Consider the following 26,667-nt stretch of genomic DNA (forward strand, 5'->3'; position numbering starts at 1 on the left):
AGTGTTGTCTTCCTAAGTCCCATCTCCTTATAAGGGCATGATGGCATGCCTGTCCTCTCCTCCCTCCTTCCCTATTGGACCGTCTCACTCCTCTCCTCTATTCTCCTCTCCTCGGGGGGCATGTCTCACCCCTCCTCCCTCCTCCCCTCTTCCCCAGGACTGCTCCTGCATCTCCCCCACTCAGGTCCAGCCAATCAGCATAGAGGACCAGTATGAGGACATCAGCCACCAATACCTGGTCAGTACAGTGCTGTGTCCACTCTGTTAGCATCCAATCGGAGCACTGAAGCCCACCCGGCCTTGTCTTTATGGTGTGGTCAGCCTAGTTCTATCCTATGAGGTCAGAGGTCTTTAGGGACCACTAGGACAACATAGGACAGCTCCGGGTCCTGTCTATGTGATGGTAGAGCTGCGTGTAACCTACCACATAATAGGGCTGCCAGCCACAGACCAGATCACTAGAACATTACATAGCCTATAAGTGAACCATATAGCACAGCAGCAAGCCTTTTTCATAGCTGCTGTGTCAGCTCACCCTGGAGCTAACTGCCACAGCATCCCGCCCAGGCACGTGCACAGATGGGAGTCAACCTGTGCCCAGCACTTTGCCCTCCCACTCGCCAAGTGCCCTTCTGGGTGGTGGTGTGTGTATATATATATATATATATTTTTTTTTGTATAAAGTTTTGGTCATTGTTGTTCTGAACCGATTGCCCGCAAGTCGTCGTGATGCGTCTGTTGGTCAGCCCTGTTGGTTGCTCCTGTTGATCAACCCTGTTGGTTGCTCCTGTTGATCAGCCCTGTTGGTTGCTCCTGTTGGTCAGCCCTGTTGGTTGCTCCTGTTGATCAGCCCTGTTGGTTGCTCCTGTTGGTCAGCCCTGTTGGTTGCTCCTGTTGATCAGCCCTGTTGGTTGCTCCTGTTGATCAGCCCTGTTGGTTGCTCCTGTTGGTCAGCCCTGTTGGTTGCTCCTGTTGATCAGCCCTGTTGGTTGCTCCTGTTGGTCAGCCCTGTTGGTTGCTCCTGTTGGTCAGCCCTGTTGGTTGCTCCTGTTGGTCAGCCCTGTTGGTTGCTCCTGTTGGTTGCTCCTGTTGGTTGCTCCTGTTGGTCAGCCCTGTTGGTTGCTCCTGTTGGTTGCTCCTGTTGGTTGCTCCTGTTGGTCAGCCCTGTTGGTTGCTCCTGTTGATCAGCCCTGTTGGTTGCTCCTGTTGGTTGCTCCTGTTGGTTGCTCCTGTTGGTTGCTCTTGTTGGTTGCTCCTGTTGGTTGCTCCTGTTGGTCAGCCCTGTTGGTCAGCCCTGTTGGTCAGCCCTGTTGGTCAGCCCTGTACAGATCTCGCGCTTGCCCAGTTGCGCCTTTTTCCCCAGTCTGCCATGTACTGAGATTGCTAATGCCCGGTATCCAAAAATGCATGAGATGCGGCCACCAGCCTAGTGTGTGTGTAGCTAGCTACCTAGTTTATAATATCAACAGTGTTGCCACAGCAGTATAACATTTGATTAACCCTTGAGTTACATCATCATCAATATTCAGTCTAGTTGGTGTAACCGGTGAGAAATGGCTAGCTAGTTAGCGGTGTGCGCGCTAATAGCGCTTCAATCGATGACATCACTCGCTCTGAGACCTTGAAGTAATTGTTTCCCTTGCTCTGCAAGGGCCGCGGCTTTTGTGGAGCGATGGGTAATGGTGCTTCGAGGGTGACTGTTGTCGATTGGTGCAGAGGGTCCCTGGTTCGAGGCCAGGTAGGGGCGAGGAGAGGGACGGAAGGAACACTGTTACTCCTGGTTCGAGGCCAGGTAGGGGCGAAGAGAGGGACGGAAGGAACACTGCTACCCCTGGTTCGAGGCCAGGTAGGGGCGAGGAGAGGGACGGAAGGAACACTGTTACCCCTGGTTCGAGGCCAGGTAGGGTCGAGGAGAGGGACGGAAGGAACACTGTTACCCCTGGTTCGAGGCCAGGTAGGGGCGAGGAGAGGGACGGAAGGAACACTGTTACCCCTGGTTCGAGGCCAGGTAGGGACGAAGAGAGGGACGGAAGGAACACTGTTACCCCTGGTTCGAGGCCAGGTAGGGGTGAGGAGAGGGACGGAAGGAACACTGTTACATTGGCTGATACACAGAGCAGACAGAGAGAGGAGCGGCTGCATCAACGACCCTCCCTCCGACCCGACTCCATCCCTTCCTCAGTCAGCAGCAGCATCACAGGTAGTCTAGGCTCGCAACAAGCTCTCACAGGCTCACTGCAGAATCAGATGTTTATTTACGTTTATCTAAACGTCACATTTCGAAGTTGCTCCAAACGTCACATTTCAAAGTGCTTTTTACACTCTGGGTTGACTCCTCATGCTAGGTATTGTTCTATTTCTCCAAACACACATTTCGAAATTGCTCCAAACGTCAAATTTAGAAGATTAAGGGTTAAGGTTTTGCATAGGTTTAAAACATTGCTTAGGCACTCATTCTGAATGGTTAAGCTAAGGGCTAAGGTTAGACACTCGTTCTGAATGGTTAAGCTAAGGGCTAAGGTTAGACACTCGTTCTGAATGGTTAAGCTAAGGATTAAGGTTAGACACTCGTTCTGAATGGTTAAGCTAAGGGTTAAGGTTAGACACTCGTTCTGAATGGTTAAGCTAAGGGTTAAGGTCAGACACTCATTCTGAATGGTTAAGCTAAGGGTTAAGGTTAGACACTCATTCTGAATGGTTAAGCTAAGGGTTAAGGTTAGACACTCGTTCTGAATGGTTAAGCTAAGGGTTAAGGTTAGACACTCGTTCTGAATGGTTAAGCTAAGGGTTAAGGTTTGACACTCATTCTGAATGGTTAAGCTAAGGGCTAAGGTTAAGACACTCATTCTGAATGGTTAAGCTAAGGGTTAAGGTTAGACACTCGTTCTGAATGGTTAAGGTTAGACACTCATTCTGAATGGTTAAGCTAAGGGTTAAGGTTAGACACTCGTTCTGAATGGTTAAGGTTAGACACTCATTCTGAATGGTTAAGCTAAGGGTTAAGGTTAGACACTCGTTCTGAATGGTTAAGGTTAGACACTCATTCTGAATGGTTAAGCTAAGGGTTAAGGTTAGACACTCGTTCTGAATGGTTAAGGTTAGACACTCATTCTGAATGGTTAAGCTAAGGGTTAAGGTTAGACACTCATTCTGAATGGTTAAGCTAAGGGTTAAGGTTAGACACTCGTTCTGAATGGTTAAGCTAAGGGTTAAGGTTTGGATAGGGTTAAAATAAAACACGAGTGTCCACCTCACAACCTTCTGATCCAGAGTCATGAGATTAAGACTCTAGTTAACCACCAGGTGATACTAAAATATCCACACAAGCCAATAGCCAGCCAGCCATATATCTTGAGTTAGAGGATGATGAGTATCATATCATGAAGTTATTATTTAAGAGCATTTAAGATAAATCACAATCAATAAAAACAAATCTTGCTAACTAACTAGCAGATTTACATCAATCATCAACATCAAAGATCAGCTGATAGCCCACCTTCTGTTCCCCACGTCTTTAGGAGGCGCTGTAACTCGCTAGCTTTCAATTTGTGATGATTGAATGCGTTGTTGCAGAAATAAATAGGTCTGTGCTAAAACAAATAAAACAGTTCGCTACAAAGGCAGTGGTATGTTCTGAATTTCGAGATATGAATTAGTTTAAGCATCGGCCCCCTGAAAGGTCTGTGCACGGCCCTGACCCCTTAACACAAAGTAGTTTACAGCCTCTCCCTCCCCCCAGTGATACTACCCCCACCCCAGCATTACCCTGTGTAGCTTAACCCCACAGTGCCCCCCTGTGGCAGCCACTGGTTGGTCATCACCACAACACCTAAGTACTTTGACCTCTTCAGGCTCAAAGGCAACACTCACTCACCCTCATTCTGCTTCCTCTTCTCTGCTAAATGGACCCATTTCATGTTAGTAAAAAATACCATGCTATACTAAAGCACTTGTAGACTGTATTTGTAGGCTGCCTACAGGGTAAGAAAAACAGTTCATTTGGGTGAACTATCCCTAATCTAGGTAAACTACAACATGTTTCCATACTATTACCATGTTGTTACTACATGTTCTGTGATCTAATGAAGTATTCTGCTGATACGTGTCAGGGTTGTGTGTGAGTACGTGTGTGTTTGATTCTTCACAGAGCTCTGACGTCTCAGAATGCACTTTCACCTGGGGTGGTGCAGGCAGCGATGACATCACAGCGCTCTCTGCTAACTCCGCCCACTACCAGCTGCTGTCAGAGCTGGGTGAGCATACCATTGGTCACAAATCAACTCATCACTACAACCCAGAAAGACAAGTCCTTTCACTACATAGTTGTTGCCTGCAGAGTAATATCTCCTCTGACAAATACAAAGCATATTTCCTTTTAGCATGTTACTGTTGAATAGAATAGCTAATCCAAAAGCGTTGTTTACAATTTCACTGACCAAGTCCCATACTACACATAGCCCGAGTATAAAGCGTTTGTATTGTGGACATTTTATGTTACACATAGTCTATTACCTTTTGGCACATCTGTTGAATAAACTGGCCAATTCAAAATATTAGTTCACAAATCTCCCTGGATTATTGAAGACCATACTAACCACACAGTACCTGAGAATGAAGGGTTTTCAGAGTTGAACGTGTTTCTACATGTCTTAATATTTATTACCAAACCGTGTTCACAGGGAAAGGCTTCAACAACCTGAGCCAGGTGCGCATGGCGCGCCACACCCCCTCCCGCCAGCTGGTGGCAGTCAAGAACACCAACCTGGATGAGTGTACTGAGGATGAGCTGCTACAGTTGATGGTGGTGCGGTACTGTATTAAAGGTCCTACAGATACGAACCACCTTGTCTTTTCATTGAAGTTCATGTCATAAGATACATATTTTGTTCCAGCCACAACTGATTCAAACACCTGATTCAACAAATCAATTCTTAGTTGAGTCAGTCGATTACTTGAATAAGATGAGTTAGCGTTGGGCTGGAACAAAAACCTGTGCTCTTGCTCTCTAGATCCAGGGTCAGGGACCATTAGGTCATTGTTCATATAACATTGTTGGCACTTGGCAGTGGTACAAGCCACCTGCTGACTGTGTGACCCCCAGTGCTTCTGGCTGTGACCCCAGTGTTTCATGGCTGTGGTGACCCCAGTGTTTCCTGGCTGTGTGGACCCCAGTGTTTCCTGGCTGTGTGGACCCAGTGTTCCTGGCTGTGTGGACCCCAGTGTTTCCTGGCTGTGTGACCCCAGTCTTTCCTGCTGTGTGACCCCAGTGTTTCCTGCTGTGTGACCCCAGTGTTTCCTGGCTGTGTGACCCCAGGGTTTTTCCTGGCTGTGTGACCCCATGTTTCCTGGCTGTGTGGACCCCGGGTTTTCCTGGCTGTGGTGGACCCCGGTGTTTTCCTGCTGTGTGGACCCCAGTGTTTCCTGGCTGTGTGGACCCCAGTGTTTCCTGGCTGTGTGGACCCCAGTGTTTCCTGCTGTGTGACCCCAGTGTTTCCTGGCTGTGTGACCCTAGTGTTTCCTGGCTGTGGTGACCTAGTGTTTCCTGGCTGTGTGACCCTAGTGTTTCCTGGCTGTGTGACCCTAGTGTTTCCTGGCTGTGTGACCCTAGGGTTACCCCTAGTGTTTCCTGGCTGTGTGACCCCAGTGTTTCCTGGCTGTGTCCCCAGAACGAGGTTCTTCTCTCCAGGCTGTTCCGCATCCCAATCTGCTGACCTCATCGCCTGGTCTTCAGCTCCTGCTGCCAGCTCTGGGTCCTCACACCACTCATGGGCTACGGTCAGTCTAACTGCATGCATCTTCTAACACACGTTTCCTCTCACCATCTTCTCTCTCCCACACTTACTCCCCCCATCTCTCTTCGTCCTGGCTCCTTCTCTCAGCGATAAGTTGGTTGAACTTCCTTTTTATGGTACCGAAATGACATGTTAAAAATTCCTATGTGTTGTAAGAAACATTACGAACCATTTGGAACCATAGTTACCGACTTCTCTCTCTGTCCCAGGTTCGGCAGATAGCCTGCTGAGGACGTTCTTTACCCTGACGGGATGAGGGAGTCCCTGATCGCTTACCTCCTCCACGGAGTCCTGAAGGCTCTGCAATACCTGCACCTCATGGCTACGTGCACAGGTGAGGGAGGAAAGACACCATTGGGACAAGGGAGAGATATGAACCATTTTAAAGGCTTCTACATGTAGCCGATGTGAAATGGCTAGCTAGTTAGCGGTGCGCTAGTTAGCGGTGCGCTAGTTAGCGGTCCAGCGATAGGTAACGATGCTTCATGGGTGGCAGTTGCTGATGTGTTCAGAGGGTCCCTGGTTGGAGCCCAGGTTGGGGCGAGGAGAGGGACTGAGCAACACTGATACACTTCTGTCCAACTATAACCAACCCACTGTTAGACGGTTTCTGGTACTCCTTGTATACAGCCTCGCTATTGTGTTACTATGTGTTTCCTATTTTAGCAAATGCTTTGTAACTTTTAACTCTGCATTGTTGGAAAAGGGCCCGTGAGTAAGCACTTCACGCAAAGTCTACACCTGTTGTATTCGGCGCTTGTGACCAATAACATTTCATTTGATTGTTGAAAGAATCAGCCTAGTTTGCTGTCTCAGTTGGACATAGTTGCTCGAGTTGCTCGCAATTCAACATGTAGAATGTGCCAGGGACAGTTGGTCCTGAGCTGTAAAAAACAACCTAATGCATCATCAATAGTTAGTTGACTGTAGTGTAGAAGCCTGAAGATTTGGCGAGAGTGAACGCTCTTCTCCTCTTCTCTTCTCCACTTCCTCTCAGGAGTGAGGCCAGTCCACATCCTGCTGTCTGGGGAGGGCCGTGTCTACCTCTCGGGGCTGCACAGTGTTTATAGTATGATGCGGAGATGGGAAGAAGTGAGGACCGTGTTCGACATGCCCCATCACAGCCCCACCCTGCTACCCTGGCTCAGCCCAGAGCTGCTAACGACAGGACCTGCATGGCTATGGGGTGAAGTCAGACATCTACAGTCTGGGGATAGTAGTCTGGGAGCTGGTCAGTGGCAGGGTGCCTTTCCAGGACATGCCCCCTACACAGGTACTGGGGGCCTTACATACATACAGCACAATGCCATACGCTAGGGCTGTTCTCATACACTTACAAAACATAGTTCAGTCTGTGAGAGTCTCTCGTCTTTTCTCCATCTCTCTCCCTCCTGGTGTGACTGTGTCCATGCGTCCATAATGTCTGTGTCTCTCCCTCCAGATGCTGCTCCAAAGCTGCGTGGGTCCCACGCTGCCTGCTGGACGTGGCCCCCTCCCCCCTAGGGGAGCTAGGGGGCTGAAGGGGTCCCGCTCCGGGTGGACTCTGGCATCGGGAGAGTGTTGCCACGGGCAGCCTGACCCACACCGCCACCGCCGAGAGACCTCAGAGCCCGCCCCCAAGAACCACTCGGCCACCCTGCACAACCTGGTCCAGCTGTGTCTGCAACAGCAGCCGACGCAGGTAAGACATACACGTGTGCACACACACAGAACGCAAGCACACGCACACCAACACACACAGCGAATGCAGGTGAGACACACACACACAGGAGCAGCAGACTTTATACACAGGGGCTCTGGTACCTCCGTTTGAAGTCGGTTCTTTCATTCAAGGAACAATTTTTAAATGTTCTTGTGTTCTGTCTGAATTTCTGTCATTTTTGAAAGGCTGTAATATGTGAGATTCCAAGTGCTGCTAGATATGACAGCGTTGTGGGACATTAAGGCACGGTGTGACTGCATAGATATGACAGCGTTGTGGGACATTAAGGCCACGGTGTGACTGCTAGATATGAACAGCGTTGTGGGACGTTAAGGCACGGTGTGACTGCTAGATATGACAGTGTTGTGGGACCTTAAGACACGGTGTGACTGCTAGATATGACAGTGTTGTGGGGACATTAAGACACGGTGTGACTGCTAGATATGACAGTGTTGTGGGACATTAAGACACGGTGTGACTGCTAGATATGACAGTGTTGTGGGACATTAAGACACGGTGTGACTGCTAAGATACTGAACGGTGTTGTGGGACATTAAGGCACGGGTGTGACTGCTAGATATGACAGTGTTGTGGGACATTAAGACACGGTGTGACTGCTAGATATGACAGTGGTTGTGGGACATTAAGGCACGGTGTGACTGCTAGATATGACAGTGTGTTGTGGACCTTAAGACACGGTGTGAACTGCTAGATATGACAGTGTTGTGGGACATTAAGACACGGTGTGACTGCTAGATATGACAGTGTTGTGGACATTAGACACGGTGTGACTGCTAGATATGACAGTGTTGTGGGACATTAAGGCACGGTGTGACTGCTAGATATGACAGTGTGTGGGACCTTAAGACACGGTGGTGACTGCTAGATATGACAGTGTTGTGGGACATTAAGGCACGGTGTGACTGCTAGATATGACAGTGTGTGGACATTAAGACACGGTGTGACTGCTAGATATGAACAGTGTTGTGGGACATTAAGACACGGTGTGACTGCTAGATATGACAGTGTTGTGGGACCTTAAGACACGGTGTGACTGCTAGATATGACAGTGTTGTGGGACATTAGAACACGGTGTGACTGCTAGATATGACAGTGTTGTGGGACATTAAGGCACGGGTGTGACTGCTAGATATGACAGTGTTGTGGGACATTATGGCATGGTGTGACTTTGTCCTGTTTTGGTGTTCCATAGACCCTCTGCTTCTACACTGTTGACCCATGCCTTCTTCAAACAGGTAGGTCTCATCATCATCAAAATGCTGTGTTTTGGACTGGATTGCATTCTGTGGTACGGTATGGCTGACTTCGTATTCATGTATTTTTCTGTGGACTGTATGACAGGTGAAAAGGCATCATACCGGGACTCCTTCCTCAGTCTCATGTACCCCGCGGTGCCCCTTGGAGTTTCCAGCCCCGATGACCCCCCTGTGTCCTGCTCCCCTACCCCGTCCTGCCACCCCCCCACCTCCGCCATCGCTCACCCCACAGAGGAGGTGTGGGACTTCTCATAACCCTCCTCCCCTGCCCCCTTCCACCTCCGCCCCCCACATCCCCAAAATCTGACAACCAAGCCTAACTCAAGACAATCAAAACGATCAAAAAACAGCGAGCCCAAACCTTTCTACTGTGCTTTGATTGGACTTGTCCTACCCACCTCTCTGAGCCTTTCTACTGTGCTTTGATTGGACTTGTCCTACCCACCTCTCTGAGCCTTTCTACTGTGTTTGATTGACTTGTCCTACCCACCACTCTGAGCCTTTCTACTGTGTTTGATTGGACTTGTCCTACCCACCACTCTGAGCCTTTCTACTGTGCTTTGATTGGACCTGTCCTACCCACCTCTCTGAGCCTTTCTACTGGGTTTGATTGGACTTATCCTACCCACCACTCTGAGCCTTTCTACTGTGTTTGATTGGACTTGTCCTACCCACCACTCTGAGCCTTTCTACTGTGTTTGATTGGACTTGTCCTACCCACCACTCTGAGCCTTTCTACTGTGCTTTGATTGGAACTGTCCTACCCACCACTCTGAGCCTTTCTACAAGTTTTCTAGGCTTTTATATGTTTGTTTTGAAAGTCAAATAAGGGTCTGCAGGTGGATGTTTATTGTCACGAGTCTTGTCCTGGAGGCAGAACTGAGCCATTTCCCCTTAGATAGGCCAGCTGCTGGAATAGGAGGGCGGGGATTATTGAAGCTGCTCTGCCTGGATCATCCAATGAGGATCTCTGTGCCATGGGTGTGGCTGCCGATCAACGACAATGACAACCAATGACGTTGCAGGACAGTGAGGACACACCCCCATGCCAGTGAAAAAAACCTATCACTGGACTCATATGGATCGTACTACGAACAGTAATGTGAACTATTTTAGGCTATTAGACTGTGAAAGGGCATAGATAATAATGTGTCAGGGTTTGAAGAGGAAGATAATAGATAATGATATGTTATGGAGTTGGAGAGGGTATGAGTGTTAAAACACAAGTGTGCGAGCAGAGACGGTACGAGAATAGCTAGTGTGTTAGTGGAAGTTCTATGGTTATCCCTCTAGTCTTGTGAAACCAGCCTGATCTCGCGATAGCTCACATTCCCGAAGTGAAACTAAACGTGAGCTCAGCGGTCCGTCTGATTGACCAGGCTGCTATCCCTCCCCTGTACAACCAGTGAAATCCCTGTGATCAAATAAGAACTATAACACTACTGTGCTTTGAGACGCAGCTGCCCTATACACGTCCTCCTAGTCGTAATAAACGTGTGGGAGGGTCCTCAATGGTATCGTTTTAATGAAATCTGTCAACTGTTTATGATACATTTATGTGGATTATTCTGTGATTGATGATTATGTGTATGAGAGATATTTTATGTATCAGTGCATATCAAACATGTTATAGCTGTATGAGCCATATAGAAGTGTTATAAATATATTCATTATCAATTTTCTAAAACAATGTCCCTTTTTTCTTGTCTTTGGAAGTTCTGTATGGTCTTTCTCACCAACTCTGTTAAAGCCTAAATAAGCAGAAAGCTGTATAAGGGGTTATTGAAGGTTTAGGTTGGGATTGGTGGTTTTTGGCACTAATGTGTTTAGGACTGCATTGCTTGAGGTAGAAGTTGCCCCCAACTACAGATGTAAGATCAGATTATCCTACCCCACATCCACTTAACCTTTAGGGAGATGAACAAATATCTGACCCTGTGTCAGTGGTTAGGTTTGACTTCTACCCACTCATAACTACATCACTGAATAGTCTATGCCTAAAATATGGACTAGCGCTGTCGTTGTCAACCTGGGCTATGTATACCACTGGGGGGACTTGGCCTTTCTCCAGGGGGATTCAGAAGACACCTCCACAACAACTGTCCCAGTGACTGTCCTGGCTGAGACGCTAAGATAGAATATACCCTGTGATGTCACAGAGGAACCTCTCTAGTGGGTGGAGTCCATATCTCAAAAACAAACAACTAACACCTGACACCATTGGACAATGGAGACAGGAGAGAAAGCGGAGAGAAAGGTAAAACCACATTCTTTCTTCATTTACATCTTAGTCACTACAAAATGCTGTGGCTTAGAAACATACCCACCACCGGTGGAGAAGAAATGATCTATGGTCTACAAATTCTATCATTTTGTCCTGGTGAGGGCTATTAGTTCATTTGATCAGCATCTCATTCTGTTTCCAGCAGCTGCGAAGGAGGCCAAGACGAACCTCAAGGATGTGGTAATGTGCATAGATATGGAAAGCTAGACAGGAATTTTTGGTTAGAGTCTGCAGGCACAAACTGTCAGCCATTATTATTACACCATCTTAGTTGTATTTCTATGGTAACAGGGCTCTCCATAGACTCTCTTAGTTCACGTTTAGGCCTTCAGATCTGGCCACATAAACCCCTCCCTACTTATCAACAGCATGTCCTGTTATGTATACCACTCTAGTTCATAGTTCAGGTCAACCTGTGTCCTCTGATCATGGGTGTTTAGGAGATGTAGTGACAATGCCAATGACTTTACAGTCCATGTATTGACCTCTCCCTCCTCTAGCCAGTCAATGTAGTGACCTCTCTCTCTCCATTCTTCCCTCCCTTCTCTAGCCATCGGCGGTTTACATTTCCAGGCAGGCAGCAGAGATGTTATTCTCGGCCCCGGTGCAGGCTGCTCCATACCGGGGAAAGCTAGGCTTTAAGTGGGCGGTGCGCAGCGTCATCCTGATGACTCGCTTCTGCCGCTACTTCATGTCCCGTTCCAACTCTCGCCAATTCATAGAGTTCAACTTCCGGGAGACCATCACCAACCAGCCGGCCGGGGGAACGGTGGGTCGTGTGTGTGTGTGTGTGTGTGTGTAGGAGAGTGGTACTGTTAAGGGGAAGTGATAAGGTACTGTGTTTTGCTGGGCTAACGGGCCACCAGGTTTATGTAGTGGTCTTGATGGGAGATTGAGAAAGAAGCTACAGTTTTGATATCCAGAAAGACTGGAAAGTTAACATTGATTTCTGTTCTTGCAGGGTAAAAATCTGGTGTTTGACCTGAACCACTTCAAAGTGAAGAGATGGTAATGTGACCGTATGAATTTAGAAGACCTATGCTGGGTATGAAAATAATGTATTTATGACTGTAAGGAATGTTGTTCTCCTTGGGTGTGTGTTGTGTGTGTGTTTCTGTGTTCGTGTGTATGTCTTTGTCTCTGTCTGTGTGCATGAAAGCTATGTGTGTATGTGTGTGAGCATACGTGTGCTTGTATACGTGCGTGTGTCTTTGTCTGTGAGCGTGAATGCTATGTGTGAGCGTATGTGTGCTTGTATACATGTGTGAGCATTATGTCTGGAAACATTCCAGGACCGGATCCCTGTCCTGCTGGTGGAGATTATGCGGAAGTGCCCAGAGGAGCGTTCTGAGTCGGAGGTGTTGTGGTTCACAACATGCTGAGCTCTGTGAGCATGTTTCGTCGCTACAGTGCAACCCTGCAACTCCTTCTGGCCAGGGTGGTTCGCTTATCAGAGGTTAGAGGTCAATCCCCTGTCAATCAATTGCAAGAAAATGAGCTTTAAAACTGCAAAATGTTATTTTCACCCCATGACAAAATGTGCAGAATTGCAGGAAATAAGCTTTAACCCTGAAAAATTCTCTTCACCAACAAGAGGGGTGTGAACAGTTTGTGTCATGAACAGTGCTTGTGCCCATAGAAATAGATGCAACGTGCACAACGAGGCGCCGGATGTTCCCCAATGCTGGAAAGGGAAAGGGGATACCTAGTCAGTTGTACAACTGAATACCTTCAACTGAAATGTGTCTTCCGCATGGTCTTCCCTGTGGCTCAGTTGGTAGAGCATGGTGTTTGCAACGCCAGCATGGTGTGTGCAACGCCAGGGTTGTGGGTTCGATTCCCACGGGGGGCCAGTACAAAAAACAAAATGCAAGAAATGAAATGTATGTATTCACTACTGTAAGTCGCTCTGGATAAGAGCGTCTGCTAAATGACTAAAATGTAAATGTAATGAAGGGGGGCCTGATTGAACCACGTTTGGAAACCCCTGCCTTAGGGAAACGCAATGGAAAATGTCTTGGTAGTATAGTCCTTCCCTGTTTCAGTCAGTTTGGTTTCTTTTAGTGCCTAATAAACCACAACCCTTGTTTAGGCTATAATAATCCGGTAACAACTTTAGTTGAAGTGGCTTCTTGTGAAGTGTTGTATTGCCTTTAAACATTCATAGGACTTTATAGATGCAGTCAATGTCACGCCCTGACCCGAGGGCTCTCTATGGTGGTGTAGGTCAGGGTGTGTGTGACTAGGGGGTGTTCTAGTCGATTATATTTCTATGTTTGGGTTTGAGCTATGTTTCCCAATTAGAGGCAGCTGATTATTCGTTGTCTCTAATTGGGGATCATACTTAAGGTTTGTCCCTGTTCCCCACCTGCGTTGTGGGATATTGTTTTGTGTATGTTGCGCCACTGATGTTTCGTTGTTGGTTTATTGGAAGTTTCACTGCAAATAAAGATGTGGACTCCACACACACTGCGCCTTGGTCACGTCCATTATTCACGACCGTGACAGTCATAGAGCTTTATACTTAACTGTACAGTAAAGCATTAACCACTTAGACACTTAAAATGACTAAAATGTAATGTAAAGTCCCCCTTCAGCTTAGGGGACCTACGTAGTTCTGGTACTGGTTTCCGACCGACATTTTTTATTATAAATCGATCTGTAGACACCGTAGATCGAAATGGCTTGCGTTGAGCGATAGCCCTGGTTCCCACGGACACAGTTAGTACAAGCATTAACGAACAACAAGAAGCCATAATATCACAGCTGTTACATTTAACCATGACTGCATAAGGGACTACAAATATGTTTACAAGGCATTATAATGCTTTACAAGTTTGTTCTTGTCTAATGTTCTGTATTATGTTATGTTCCATGGTTTGTGTGGACTCCAGGAAGAGTAGCTGCTGCTTTTACAACAGCTAATGAGGATCCTAATAGATAACAAATAAAGAGTTACCAATCACCCCGCGTGGCTATGCCTGCAGGTTGGGAGCGTCGCAGAGTGGTCATTAAGAAGGGCCATTGGGGACACAGCTTCTACTTTGGTTCTCTGGGCTACTGGCCGTCACCAAGGACAACGACGGTAGCAGTGCCTTCGTGGATAAGGAGCCCATCCTCATCAAGAAGGGCATGAGCTCGGGGTGAGGCCTCACAATTATATGTTTTTGTAGAAGCTATTTTTTTTAAGAGGCAATATCATTATCAATAGTCATAGTAGTGATAGTGGAGGTAGTAGTGGTGAGAATGGTAGTGATATTGTTTAGTGTTTAGGAAAAAGATATCTGGGTTCTTGCGAACGTCATACCTCACATACGTTCAAGGCCTGATGGGCAACGCAGACGAGTAGGTTCAACCACATGAAATAGCACACCTGACCGTAGCTAGGCTACTGGCGCAGTCGTGTGGTTCTGACTGTTGTGATTATTAATGGTCAGTAACTGTTTGTCTGTCAGGATGTGGCCTTGATCAAACGCTGAGGAGGAATGCCACTGTTGTGTGCATGGAGGAGACGGAGCTCATGGTGGTCGACAAGGAAGACTTCTTCGCTAACAAGATGGATGTAGAGCTGAAGAGGGAGTTTGACTATCGCTTCAGGTTCTTCCGGTGAGATAATAGGATGTTTTACTATCGCTTCAGCTTCTTCCGGTGAGATTCTGCAGCCAGAAATTTGTTTTAGGATCTGAATATATACCCCCTACAAACCTGTCTTTGTTGAGCACCGCTCCTACTTTCCTAAAGAGTGAAGGCCTCCCTGAATCCGTGCTACAAACCTGTCTTTGTTGAGCAGCACCACTCCGACTTTCCTAATGAAAAGCGAAGGCCAACCTGAATTCCCGCTACCAACCTGTCTTTGTTGAGCAGCACCTTGAACTCCCACTACAAACGGTGTTTGTAACTCTAAGGTCACCGGGAGTCACATTGCCCCTCTTTCCACCGATTCACCTCTGTGCCCCTTCTCTCCCAGGTCACTCCAGCTAGTGTCCTCCTGGTCATACTCTCTCATTGAACAGATGGCTGACCATTCCAAGGCCGAGCAATTTCGCTACGGCCACGTGGTCGTCAAGGACACCAACGACATGGGCAACATCATTTTCATTGGCAAGGTAACCGGGGGGCTAACTTGTAGGCCTACAGTACATGTGGGGAATGTTGGGTAATGTAGTTGCAGGCAGAGATGTTTGATATTAAATGCTTCCATTACAGGGCCAATGTGACGTGTTGAGAGTGGTGGATCTTACCTCCTGCAGTGCCTACCAACGCCTCCTAAAACAGTATGCAGACTCAGGTACTGGCACGTGTTTATAATACAATCCTACTGTAATGTGAAGACACACAAAATATGCATACAATATACACAGTTCACATTTCAGTATTAAGTTCTAGGCAACCTCAGTTTTCCCTGTATCCTATAACAACCAGAGTAACTTATTTTTTTTATTTAAAAATGTGTCTGTTGTTTTATATTGAGTTTTGAGTAAGATTATAACATTTGTGCAATGACATGTTGAAGAACAATAAAAACAAAACATTATCTCTCTCTCTTTCTCTCTCCGTCTCTCTGTCTATGCCTGTCTCTCTCTCTCTCTCCCTCTCCCTCCCTCCCTCCCTCCCTCTCCCTCTCTCTCAGTAAGCAGAGGTACATGTTTGCCAACACATGGATTCAACGGCGAGCTGACAAACCAACCAGGAAGGTAATGTAACTGGCCACAGTGTATTTACCTGGACGTACCACACATCAGTGACGTCGCTGCATCTCAGCTGTGTCCAGTTAGTGTCGCTGCCCGGTGATAAGTTGTGTCTGTCTGTTCTACTCTTCCTCAGTGTCATAAACACAAAGTCCTCCTCAATAATCCTCCACGTCCTCCCAGAGGACTTCCTGCAGACCTGCCCACCAGTGCCTGTTTCCTGATCGACACCCTTCATCAGAGCAGCACATTTGTACGTAGCCTTGAGGTCCAGACGTTACCCATATCAACATTGGAAGAAACCTGTATGGTACTTGTGCCTTGTGTTCAGCATGGATGACCATGTAATAACATGATAATATGACATCCATGGCATGCTGTGTTCTGGGCATAGAGTTGTAATCACTTCCTTGAACTCTTCCTCTAGTGTTTTCTAACTCTATGGTTCTGTGTGTCTGCTGTGTGGTGTGGTTCAGGGTCTGAACCAGTACCTGATGCCGTCCAAGCAGAGAGACTGTCGCAGGTTCACTCTGGTCAGCCAGAGCGTGGAGATCCTGCGGGTGGAGAAGACTCGCTTTGACAAGCTGGTGGACAACACCACCATGAAGAAGCTGGAGGCCCTGCAGAAAACCTACCCAAGGTGAAGACTAATGGATACCAGTTCAGATGGGCTGCCCTTACTGGTGCACTTCATAGAAAAGACGGGGCACCAGAAACAACCCCTAGCCCCTACCCATTAGGTGTTTGTGTAGATCTAAGATGACTCAGGTCTAGATAGGTGTAAGGCAAGCAATCCACAGAGGGCAAGGTGGAACTTTCACTGTATTGCTTATACCTATCTAATCCTCTCAGATCTAGCTAGGGAGAATGTACGCATTACTGTAAGTCGCTTTGGAAAAGAACGTCTGCTGAATGGCATATATTATTAATAGCGCTTTTGTGTTATCTTCCTGTGTAGCGACGATGAGCTGTGCACTGTGTTCCTGGAACACAGCCGCTGGAAGGACTACAAACACAGTGTGGTACAGGACCTGTTCCCCCACCGGGTTGCCCCAATCAGAAGCCCCAAAACCCAGAAGCAGCAGGGCCACTGTGGCCCCAGCCAGGCCCTCCAGCAGACCAGACACGTGGTCAACAGGCTGAAACAGACAAAGCAGAGGGTAGAGCCAAAAATAATTAAATAAAGGACTAAATGTGTAGATGAATGAATACATAGACATGGTTTTATCAATATGCTTCAAGTTTGAGCGTTTGCTGCATTCTTCATTATTTTCATGCATTTCATTAACATCAGGCAGAAAATCAAATTATCTGCACACCATAATACCATTTCTCAAGTAAAAAAGGTTTTGAAGTATAATTTCTCATGAGCGGGGTCAATGAGAAAACATACTTTAAACCCTTCTGCCTCTGCTCTCTGTGAGTAGAAAGCTGGAGGAACTCGGTTGTCACTAGTTAACACAGCCACGAAGTCGAAATTGGCTATATTGTAAAAAAAAAAATTAAGAAAACAAAAATGTGTTTTATTATCTTAATGTAAGATTAGGTTTAGGACATAAGGTTAGCAGTGTGCTTAAGATTAGGTGTAAAAACAGATCTTAAGAAGAGAAATTTGTAGAAATAGACAGAGGTTTAGACATACTTACGGGTATGTTCCTCTGCCCAGTTGTTGATGATGCATGCTAGATCTTACAAAGCCTGGATATGTATTTTAAGTATCAGCTTGCCACATCATGGTCACATTCCCCTGCTCAGATGTTGCATATATCAACCAATGGTTCCCGTGCGACGGTCGTCGACAGTGTCATCCCCTGACAGATTCCTATAACATATGATGTACGACTGAGGATCTCCTATAATTTTACCCTAGTAGGCGGTAACTGCATAACAACATGGTGATCAGCTGAAAGTAACCAATCACAGCCAAATGTAAGCTCGGTTCCCTCGCAACCAACCCACCCCTAACGACCCACGAGCTCCACATCGGCAACGTAAAGGGGTTGATGACTGTCGCAAACTCTGCAGCCTAAGAAAAATACTGAAATAATTCCTCCATAGACATACATGTATAGCTGAATGTCTTCTGCCTCTGAAATATATATTGTGGCCGCAAATAAATGTAATTATATTCAAAGCTCCCCTTACTCAGCCTATCCTAGCAAGGCAATTGACGACAGCTAAATACAAAACTATTTTGACTTCCGGATTTACATGTCAAATAAAAGCACCGTTTATTTTTATTTTTTAATGAAAATCAGTTATTGTTTAGCTTTCCCCATTTATATAAAAAGAAAAAAATCCAAACTCAATTCACGATCTGAGTTATGTGCACACCTGCTCATTGTGGAGCTGGTTTAGCCTAATCAATATGTTTTTATTGTTATTGGCTTTGCCAGTCTTCTGAAGTATCCCCATATGTTGGTAGGCTGTATTTTGTCTAAACTCTAAAACAGTAGGCTAACTTAGGCCAAATCCAGTTTGGATTCAGTTCAATTCTATTTTTCTTTTAATATATTTTTTTAATATAAATTAATTGTTAATCGTTAAGTTTTTGGGGCAATTTTGGCAACATTATTATTTATCACTATACACTTCTACCTATGTTTGTTTTAAAAAACGATTTTTTTAAAAGATTCCCTTGGGCTTAATAAATGAGAACGTTTACTTTGAAAATGGAAAAAGTTGACATCAGGAAGTAGTTGGCCGCGTTTCGCACATTGTAGACAGCTTCACGAGTGGCAGTGCCACAGCACTAACCGCCAGTGTTGTTTGTAGCTATCCCAGTGTACAGGAATGGGCTGGCTGTAACATTTTGTCGTTTTCGTTAGTAATGCGTGCGTTTGCATTGTTTATGTGGTGACATTTCTAAATGTCTAAGTTCTAGGGCAAGGTCAAGCAAATTCACAAACTCGTTTCGTCGTTTGTTTCAAATTGAGAAGTAACGTTAGACAGGGGAAAAAAAAGGCTTCGCCGTTTTGACACATCACAGGTAAGAACGATAATGCTAGTTAATTAATATTAGCCACCTTGTTTCACAATGACAGCTTGTTAGCTAAGTAACTTTGCTAACTCGAGCGTTTTTCTGCGTATTGCAACCCCAAGTTAGCTTGCTAACGTTAGTTAGCTTTGTTGTGTTTTATTTCGTCAGCTGTATCCTTCTCTTGTAAAGGAAGGGCAGAGATCTAATTGAACAGAACGTGCCTGGGCTGATGGCTGATTCATAGGGTTTGTTTACAGCAAGCTAAATTAGCTATCATAACCAGTCAGCTAACGTTATCAAAGGTATAGCCTACTGGTGGTGTTTATAAACAAGTGCTGTTAACTATTTATAAACTGGCGCCACAGAACTTGTGTATTTGACATACTAACTTTGTTTGTGGCTTGGCTTTCCACAGAGTCAGTGGCATATGAGTCGAGAAGTGGACGTAGTGCGACTTTGACCGTGGAAGTCTCACCACAGCAGGAAACGCGAAACCTTGGGAATCCATAATTCACGATGGAATAGTGCTTTAGGAAGTGTACAATATCAAGAAACACCGCCACTGGGATTACTTTGAATATTTTGTTTTTCCTTTCTAAGTAGGAAGGTATTTGAACTATTTTCGGAGTTGTCTTTCATTGTGACATTTCACTTAACACCTCAAATCGATATGTATACGAGCAATGCCCGAATGAGGAGATCTAGCTAGGGGCTCAATATGAGGAATCCGGAGAATTGACCTCTGTTCAGAAGCCCACCACCCGCCGTGGAGAATGGCATCAAATGAAAGATTGTACGAGGTCTGGATGCTGTATTGCAACAAGGTAAACAAACCTTTCTCTTGATCTGTTTGACACATAAAACATGCATTAGAATCTGTGTCATGCCAGTAAGACCCAGACTGTAAGGTAACCAAGCTATTACAATAGCTGTGGTATATTGAGATGACGTAATGGGTGATGAGCAATCAATCAAATGTATTTATAAAGCCCTTTTTACATCTGCTGATGTCACTAAGTGCTGTACAGAAACCCAGCCTAAAACCCCAAACAGCAAGCAATGCAGATGTAGAAGCACGGTGGCTAGGAAAAACTCCCCTGGAAAGGCCAGAACCTAGGAAGAAACCTAGAGAGGAACCAGGCTCTGAGGGGTGGCCAGTCCTCTGGCTGTGCCGGGTGGCGATTATAACAGAACATGGCCAAGATGATGAATTGTAATCGGGCTTTAATTTTTAAGCCATCCTGTTCTTCCTCCACTATTCTCAGTAACAGCTGCTGGACTGTCCTGCGATGTGTGAAGTCTGTCTCCTGGTATTTAAATTTTAGTTGAGTGACGTCTTGTGGTATGTAGAAGGGTATAATACAATTCCATAGATTCTGTTTTGTATTGCAACCTAGCTAGACCTATTTCCCCCTTGATTGACTGTAGTAGCTACAGTTGTTTCATTGCACTGGGTGACCAATCACAGCTTGGTGCCTGAGCCTCTCCTGATGTGAGTCTCAACTGCAGTCAACACATTCCCTCTTTAATCCCACTCAAAAGGACAACCCTCTCATAAGCATTAGCCTTTTGAGCTATCCTGTTCTCCCACACGACACAGGGCAGGAAGTGCTATGGCACAAGTTTTTAGAATATCCTGCCTGAGTGCCAGTCTTTGTGTTGTCAGTGCCAACTCAATTTAACTCATTGTCATGCCCAACATGAGTTGACAAGAGCACAAACAGATCTGGGACCAGGCTAGTTTAGTATCAAACCAGATTTTATTGTCACCTGCTTTGTAAACAATATGTGTACATTGAGTGTACAAAACATTGAGAACACACTTGATCTTGCACTCACTTCTCAGTCCTGTGTTAATGGCAGGCATTGTGGGGAGTACACACATCGTCTTTGTTCTATTAAGAGAGTGTATTTACATTGGGTCAGACAGTAGGCTAGAAGTTCCAATCTCATACAGCAAGCAGGCCTGTATTTTACTTTGCATGTGGCCACAAACATGTGAGGCTTAAATAATTTGTAAGGACCTTTACCTCCCCCAGAGCGGCCGCAATGTCAACACTGGCTCAGGGGTCTCCTCTTCAGTGTGTGTGTCAGGGTTCCCAGGATACATCAGGAGCAAGGGGAACTTGTAGTCCGTCACGTGAGCTAAATCGGCTCTGGAATGTTTGTTGTGTGAGGCTGCCCATTGTCTCCACTTGCCCTAAAGAAGCCATACACTTCAGTGTCGCAGGTTAATGATGTCACACCTCATTGAGGGATAGGCTCATTACACCCTATTATACTAAGATAACTGACCTTTAACACAGCATGGCAAATGAACAATAATGGGAGCTTAGTTAAGCTAAAATGACCAAGTCCTTGACCTTGGGGTTAGGATCCCGCCATGAAATTGTAAGGCTGCGTACTCAATCCTAAAGCTGCCTCACACTACAGAAACAGGTGATAGTCCCCCCTGCCCTATGGGCCGCTCAGGCTAAGGCTTAACCTAGCTTAAAATATCCAGTACCACTGGTCTCTAACTTCCATTAGATCAGTGTGACTGAACTGTTACTCACCTCTCTAATGATTAACCCAAGCAGGGCTGTCAACACTACAGGGCCAGAGGTTGACAGAGACATCAACAGTAAGTCACCCTGGTCCCTGGGGTGGAGTCACACCTAGCAACTTACTGTTGGCGGTTTGAGCAGCCTAATTAACGGGAGTAGTTGGCGCTGCGGTTCAGGAAACTAGTTTATCCTGTAGCTGTAGGTCATAGTAAAAGGCTTTGACACTAATTCATTCACCTCCAATTCAATTCGGGTGAATGTGTGATGCTTGAATACTGGCCTGTCTGATATGCAATAAGCCTAACACCCCTGGGCCGTGTTCATTAGGGTACGTAACTGAAAAATGTTTTTAAAATGGAAAGCAAAATGAAGGTTTTCTTATTGGATGCATCCATGATGTCCCTGCCTCCCTGTTCCAGTTAGTTTCTGTTGTTGCATAATGAACACAACCCGCAGTGAGTTCCATTTCTCTTCCAAAGTTAACTAGCCTAGCCCCCTCCATACATGTGTGGCTGTTGTAAATCTATGGGTCGGCTACTGGGAAAGCACCAGTTCTTAACTCCAGTTCATGTTGGAGATAAAAGGTAGCAGACGACCACAGAGACGGTCACATTCCGATCCTCTTACCCAGCAGTCTGTGTAGTGTCACTGTCATCAGCCTGAGTATCGTCCAGAGTTATTTAGCAGCATTGTTAACACCACAATGGCAGCGAGGCACCAAACACGACCATGCAAAACTCATCCCTCTGGTTCTCGATGATGGGAAAGGAATGGCTCTTGTTCTCGACAACATGAAGATACCCCTGTAGTGTTTGAACTACAGGAAGCATTATGTTGTATGTGGTTAGCTCGTTATCATTAGGCCTGTCTGCCCCTCCTGTGCTTATAGCCACTAAGATGATGAGACCATAGACACAGGCCTACATGAAATATTCTGTCATTTTAACTAGGTCTGTAGGCCTGTGTAACTATACACCATTGGATCATGGTAGCATCAATCACTGTTTGAATCCATAAGTAGCAACAACACAAGCCTAGTACTTTTGGTGACTACCTACGGCAGTGGTTTCTGGTGACTACCTACGGCAGTGGTTTCTGGTGACTACCTACGGCAGTGGTTTGGTGACTACCTACGGCAGTGGTTTCTGGTGGATTCCTACGGCAGTGGTTTCTGGTGACTTCCTAAGGCAGTGGTTTTCTGGTGACTACCTACGGCAGTGGGTTTCTGGTGACTACCTACGGCAGTAGGTTTCTGGTGACTACCTACGGCAGTGGTTTTCTGGGCACTACCTACGCAGTGGTTTCTGGTGACTACCTACGGCAGTGGTTTTGGTGACTTCTACGGCAGTGGTTTTCTGGTGACTACATACGCTTAAGTGGTTTCCTGGTGACTACCTACGGCAGTGGTTTCTGGTGACTACCTACGGCAGTGGTTTCTGGGCACTACCTACGGCAGTGGTCTTCTGGGCACTACCTACGGCAGTGGTCTTCTGGGCACTACCTACGGCAGTGGTCTTCTGGGCAGCTACCTACGGCAAGTGGTCTTCTGGGCACTACCTACGGCAGTGGTCTTCTGGGCACTACCTACGGCAGTGGTCTTCTGGGCACTACCTACGGCAGTGGTCTTCTGGGCACTACCTACGGGCAGTGGTCTTCTGGGCACTACCTACGGCAGTGGTGTTCTGGGCACTACCTACGGCAGTGGTCTTCTGGGCACTACCTACGGCAGGAGTGGTCCTTCTGGGCACTACCTACGGCAGTGGTCTTCTGGGCACTACCTACGGCAGAGTGGTTTCTGGGCACTACCTACGTAGTCTGTTCAATCGGCTCTCTCGGCCGGCTCTCTCGGCTCGGCTCTCTCGGCTCGGCTCGCTCGGCTCTCCCGGCTCGGCTCGCTCGGCTCTCTCGGCTCGGCTCTCTCGGCGCGCTCGGCTCGCTCGGCTCTCGGCTCGGCTCTCTCGGCTCGGCTCTCTCGGCTCGGCTCTCTCGGCTCGGCTCCTCGGCGTCGGCTCTCTCGGCTCGGCTCTCTCGGCCGCTCTCTCGGCTCGGCTCTCTCGGCTCGGCTCGCTCGGCTCGGCTCTCTCGGCTCGGCTCGCTCGGCTCGGCTCTCTCGGCTCGACTCGCTCGGCTCGGCTCTCTCGGCTCGACTCGCTCGGCTCTCTCGGCTCGGCTCGCTCGGCTCTCTCGGCTCGGCTCGCTCGGCTCGCTCGGCTCGGCTCGCTCGGCTCTCTCGGCTCGGCTCGCTCGGCTCGCTCGGCTCGGCTCGCTCGGCTCGCTCGGCTCGGCTCTCTCGGCTCGCTCGGCTCTCTCGGCTCGGCTCGCTCGGCTCTCTCGGCTCGGCTCTCTCGGCTCGGCTCTCTCGGCTCGGCTCTCTCGGCTCGGCTCTCTCGGCTCGGCTCTCTCGGCTCGGCTCGCTCGGCTCGCCGGCTCGGCTCGGCTCGCTCGGCTCTCTCGGCTCTCTCGGCTCGGCTCTCTCGGCTCGGCTCGCTCGGCTCTCTCGGCTCGGCTCTCTCGGCTCGGCTCTCTCGGCTCGGCTCCTCTCGGCTCTCTCGGCTCTCTCGGCTCTCTCGGCTCGCTCGGCTCTCTCGGCTCGCTCGGCTCTCTCGGCCCGCTCGGCTCTCTCGGCTCGCTCGGCTCTCTCGGCTCGCTCGGCTCTCTCGGCTCGGCTCTCTCGGCTCGCTCGGCTCTCTCGGCTCGGCTCGCTCGGCTCTCCCGGCTCGGCTCGCTCGGCTCTCCCGGCTCGGCTCTCTCGGCTCGGCTCTCTCGGCTCGGCTCTCTCGGCTCGCTCGGCGCTCCTCTCGGCTCGCTCGGCTCGGCTCTCTCGGCGCTCCTCTCGGCTCGCTCGGCTCTCGGCTCGGCTTTCTCTCCGGCTCTCTCGGCCTCGCTCGGCTCGCTCCGCTCGCTCTCTCGGCTCGCTCCGCTCGGCTCTCTCGGCTCGCTCCGCCGGCTCTCTCGGCTCGCTCCGCTCGGCTCGCTCCGCTCGGCTCTCTCGGCTCGGCTCTCTCGGCTCGGCTCTCTCGGCTCGCTCGGCTCGGCTCTCTCGGCTCGCTCGGCTCGGCTCGCTCGGCTCGCTCCGCTCGGCTCGCTCGGCTCGCTCGGCTCTCTCGGCTCGACTCGCTCGGCTCTCTCGGCTCGACTCGCTCGGCGCTCGGCTCTCTCGGCTCGGCTCTCTCGGCTCTCTCGGCTCGGCTCTCTCGGCTCGCTTGGCTCTCTCGGCTCGCTTGGCTCTCTCGGCTCGGCTCTCTCGGCTCTCTCGGCTCTCTCGGCTCGGCTCTCTCGGCTCGGCTCTCTCGGCTCGGCTCTCTCGGCTCGGCTCGCTCAGCTCTCTCGGCTTGCTCGGCTCGGCTCGCTCGGCTCTCTCGGCTCGGCTCTCTCGGCTCGCTCCGCTCGGCTCTCTCCGCTCGGCTCCCTCGGCTCCCCTCCTCTCGCTCGGCTCCCTCTCGCTCGGCTCCCTCCTCTCCCTCCTCTCGGCTCCCTCCTCTCCCTCCTCTCGGCTCCCTCCTCTCTCACTGTGTGCTATAAATATCACCAGCAACAACAGTAATGTCATAGTGTTTATATATCGACCACACCTCGCGGTTTAGCCCCTCCCATGTGTGCACTATAAATACTACTGGTGCTGTGACATCAGTCAATCCCAGGATGGTGAGTACTGGAGATTGATGGGGAGGAGAAGGTGACCGTAGATGGACCATGAAGGCATAAAAGACATTGGTAAAATAGAAACTGTTAGGAACAGGACATCTACAGTCGACATTGTGGTAAAACAGGGAAACTGTTAGGAACAGGACATCTACAGTAGACATTGTGGTTTTGAGTCGCCCCTCACCATTTCCTCTAGCAGTCATACTTGGTCACCATGCCAACCATGCCCTTTTGGTAGGGTGAGGAGGGCAGTGCCGGGTCCTTCGTAATGCTCTCTTCACCTCTCGATGGGATCTCCTTGAGGAAAGATTGATGTTGATAACCTTGTAGGCTCAGGCTAGTGAGGTCCTACATGGTCATGTGTTATTAAGATTCAGTGAGGGGGGTTGTCATGATTTCATGAGGAATGGTCACATGCTTGGTGCAACGTAAGTTATAGTCTAACCCCCTGCCAAACCAGCTGACTAATAAAAACCCACAATTCACCCTGTTGGGAAGGTCCCATGGGGTCATGTGTTATTAAGAGTCTGGGAGGGGGTGGTCATGATATCAGGATGGATGGTCACATGTTGGGCACAGGAAACACAGATTACCCACCCCCTCAAACCAGCTGACCATAAGAAAACACACAAATAGGAAATGCGTCATTAGTCTGTCAGATAGGTTGAAAGATATTACTAATAGGTTGCTACCTATTAGTAATAGGTAGCAAAGATCAGATGTTGAGCTCATCTGATCTGAATCCATCCAGCCAGTGTTGCTTGGTGTTGGGTCAGCAGTGGTGCCTCAAATAAACAGAGCCACAGCAAGCAGGCCCAGGGTGTGTCCCTCTCTGCTCTCTCTGCCCTCCCTGTCTCAGCCCTGAGCCCTCAGTGGACATCTGTACTCCCCGGCTGCCCAGTGAAAGAGGGCATTCTCTCTAACCACTCACACACTCCCTGGGGCTGGTGCCCAAACCTGCTCTGGCTCACACAGTCAAGGGGAGGGAACACACACATTGAGAGCGGAATGAACAAGATCATATGTTTTTACTGTACAACCATGTTGATTCCAGTATATACAGACAGAGACTTGTACTGAACTCTGTATCCAAGTCCCTCTCAAACGCTCCGTCAAGTCACTTGCAGTTCTGATGACCTCACTTTTGGAATTCTTTCCTGTTCTGGACCATTCCCAGTGTGACACGCAGCAGGCTGAGGCTTTACTAGACTTGTCCTGCTTAGTGTCATAACCAACCTTACTGCACATTTATAGGGCCCTGAATACTGTTGGCTAGATGTAAGAAACATGGTCATTTACATGGAACTGAACTCTGGGCGTCATCAGAAAACCACTTCATGAAATGTGTCAGTTGAAAATCACAAAGGCACAGACAGGATGGTTGAATGTCTGCCGGCTGAGAGTAGTTACCACCCCTGAACAGAGGGCCGTCCGTAGTTTGCAAACCGATTGTTCACTATAACACACTATAACACACCGCAGCGACAGCTAACGAATGAACACCATGTATTGTGCAGATCGACATTCAGTCTGGTGAGTTTTCTCTTTAAACCGGTGTTACTCTCTGACGGACGAAGCAGGCACGGGCCAGGGGTCTATTTATTCATTACTGCTCACCGTAGCAACGGAAACCAGCGTTTCTTTATGGACAAGTTCTGGTAATCCCTCTTGGTTTCGGTCCGTTTGCTTCCTTTTGATTTGTAGTGAATAGCCTACACCCCCAGGAGTGTAGAAACACTGCTTTGTCAAACAA

The 26,667-nt window shown here is 48.1% G+C and overlaps 2 protein-coding genes and 1 pseudogene across 3 annotated transcripts in view; all 3 read left to right on the forward strand.

The window, feature by feature from the left end:
* Positions 1–40: 40 nt before the first annotated feature.
* LOC115180877 (STE20-related kinase adapter protein beta-like) lies at positions 41–9,062 on the forward strand (annotated as a pseudogene).
* Positions 9,063–14,539: 5,477 nt separating this feature from the next.
* LOC115180878 (cyclic nucleotide-binding domain-containing protein 2-like) lies at positions 14,540–16,958 on the forward strand. Its single transcript, XM_029743020.1, has 8 exons — positions 14,540–14,661; positions 15,023–15,161; positions 15,262–15,343; positions 15,686–15,749; positions 15,798–15,825; positions 15,880–15,996; positions 16,220–16,383; positions 16,702–16,958. Exons 1-8 carry the CDS (start codon positions 14,558–14,560, stop codon positions 16,925–16,927), a joined length of 924 nt encoding a protein of 307 aa, XP_029598880.1. The 5' UTR covers positions 14,540–14,557; the 3' UTR covers positions 16,928–16,958.
* A 2,343-nt stretch (positions 16,959–19,301) lies between these two features.
* LOC115180886 (neurobeachin-like protein 1) overlaps positions 19,302–26,667 on the forward strand; it is a 61,581-nt gene continuing 54,215 nt past the window's right edge. For both annotated transcript variants that reach the window (XM_029743027.1, XM_029743028.1), the window contains exon 1: positions 19,302–19,547. In XM_029743027.1, coding sequence (XP_029598887.1) covers positions 19,497–19,547 — 51 coding nt within the window. In that variant the 5' untranslated portion in view covers positions 19,302–19,496. The remainder of the gene's footprint in view (positions 19,548–26,667) is intronic.

The sequence above is a fragment of the Salmo trutta genome, unplaced genomic scaffold (genome assembly GCF_901001165.1).
Source record: "Salmo trutta unplaced genomic scaffold, fSalTru1.1, whole genome shotgun sequence".
Lineage (NCBI taxonomy): Eukaryota > Metazoa > Chordata > Actinopteri > Salmoniformes > Salmonidae > Salmo > Salmo trutta.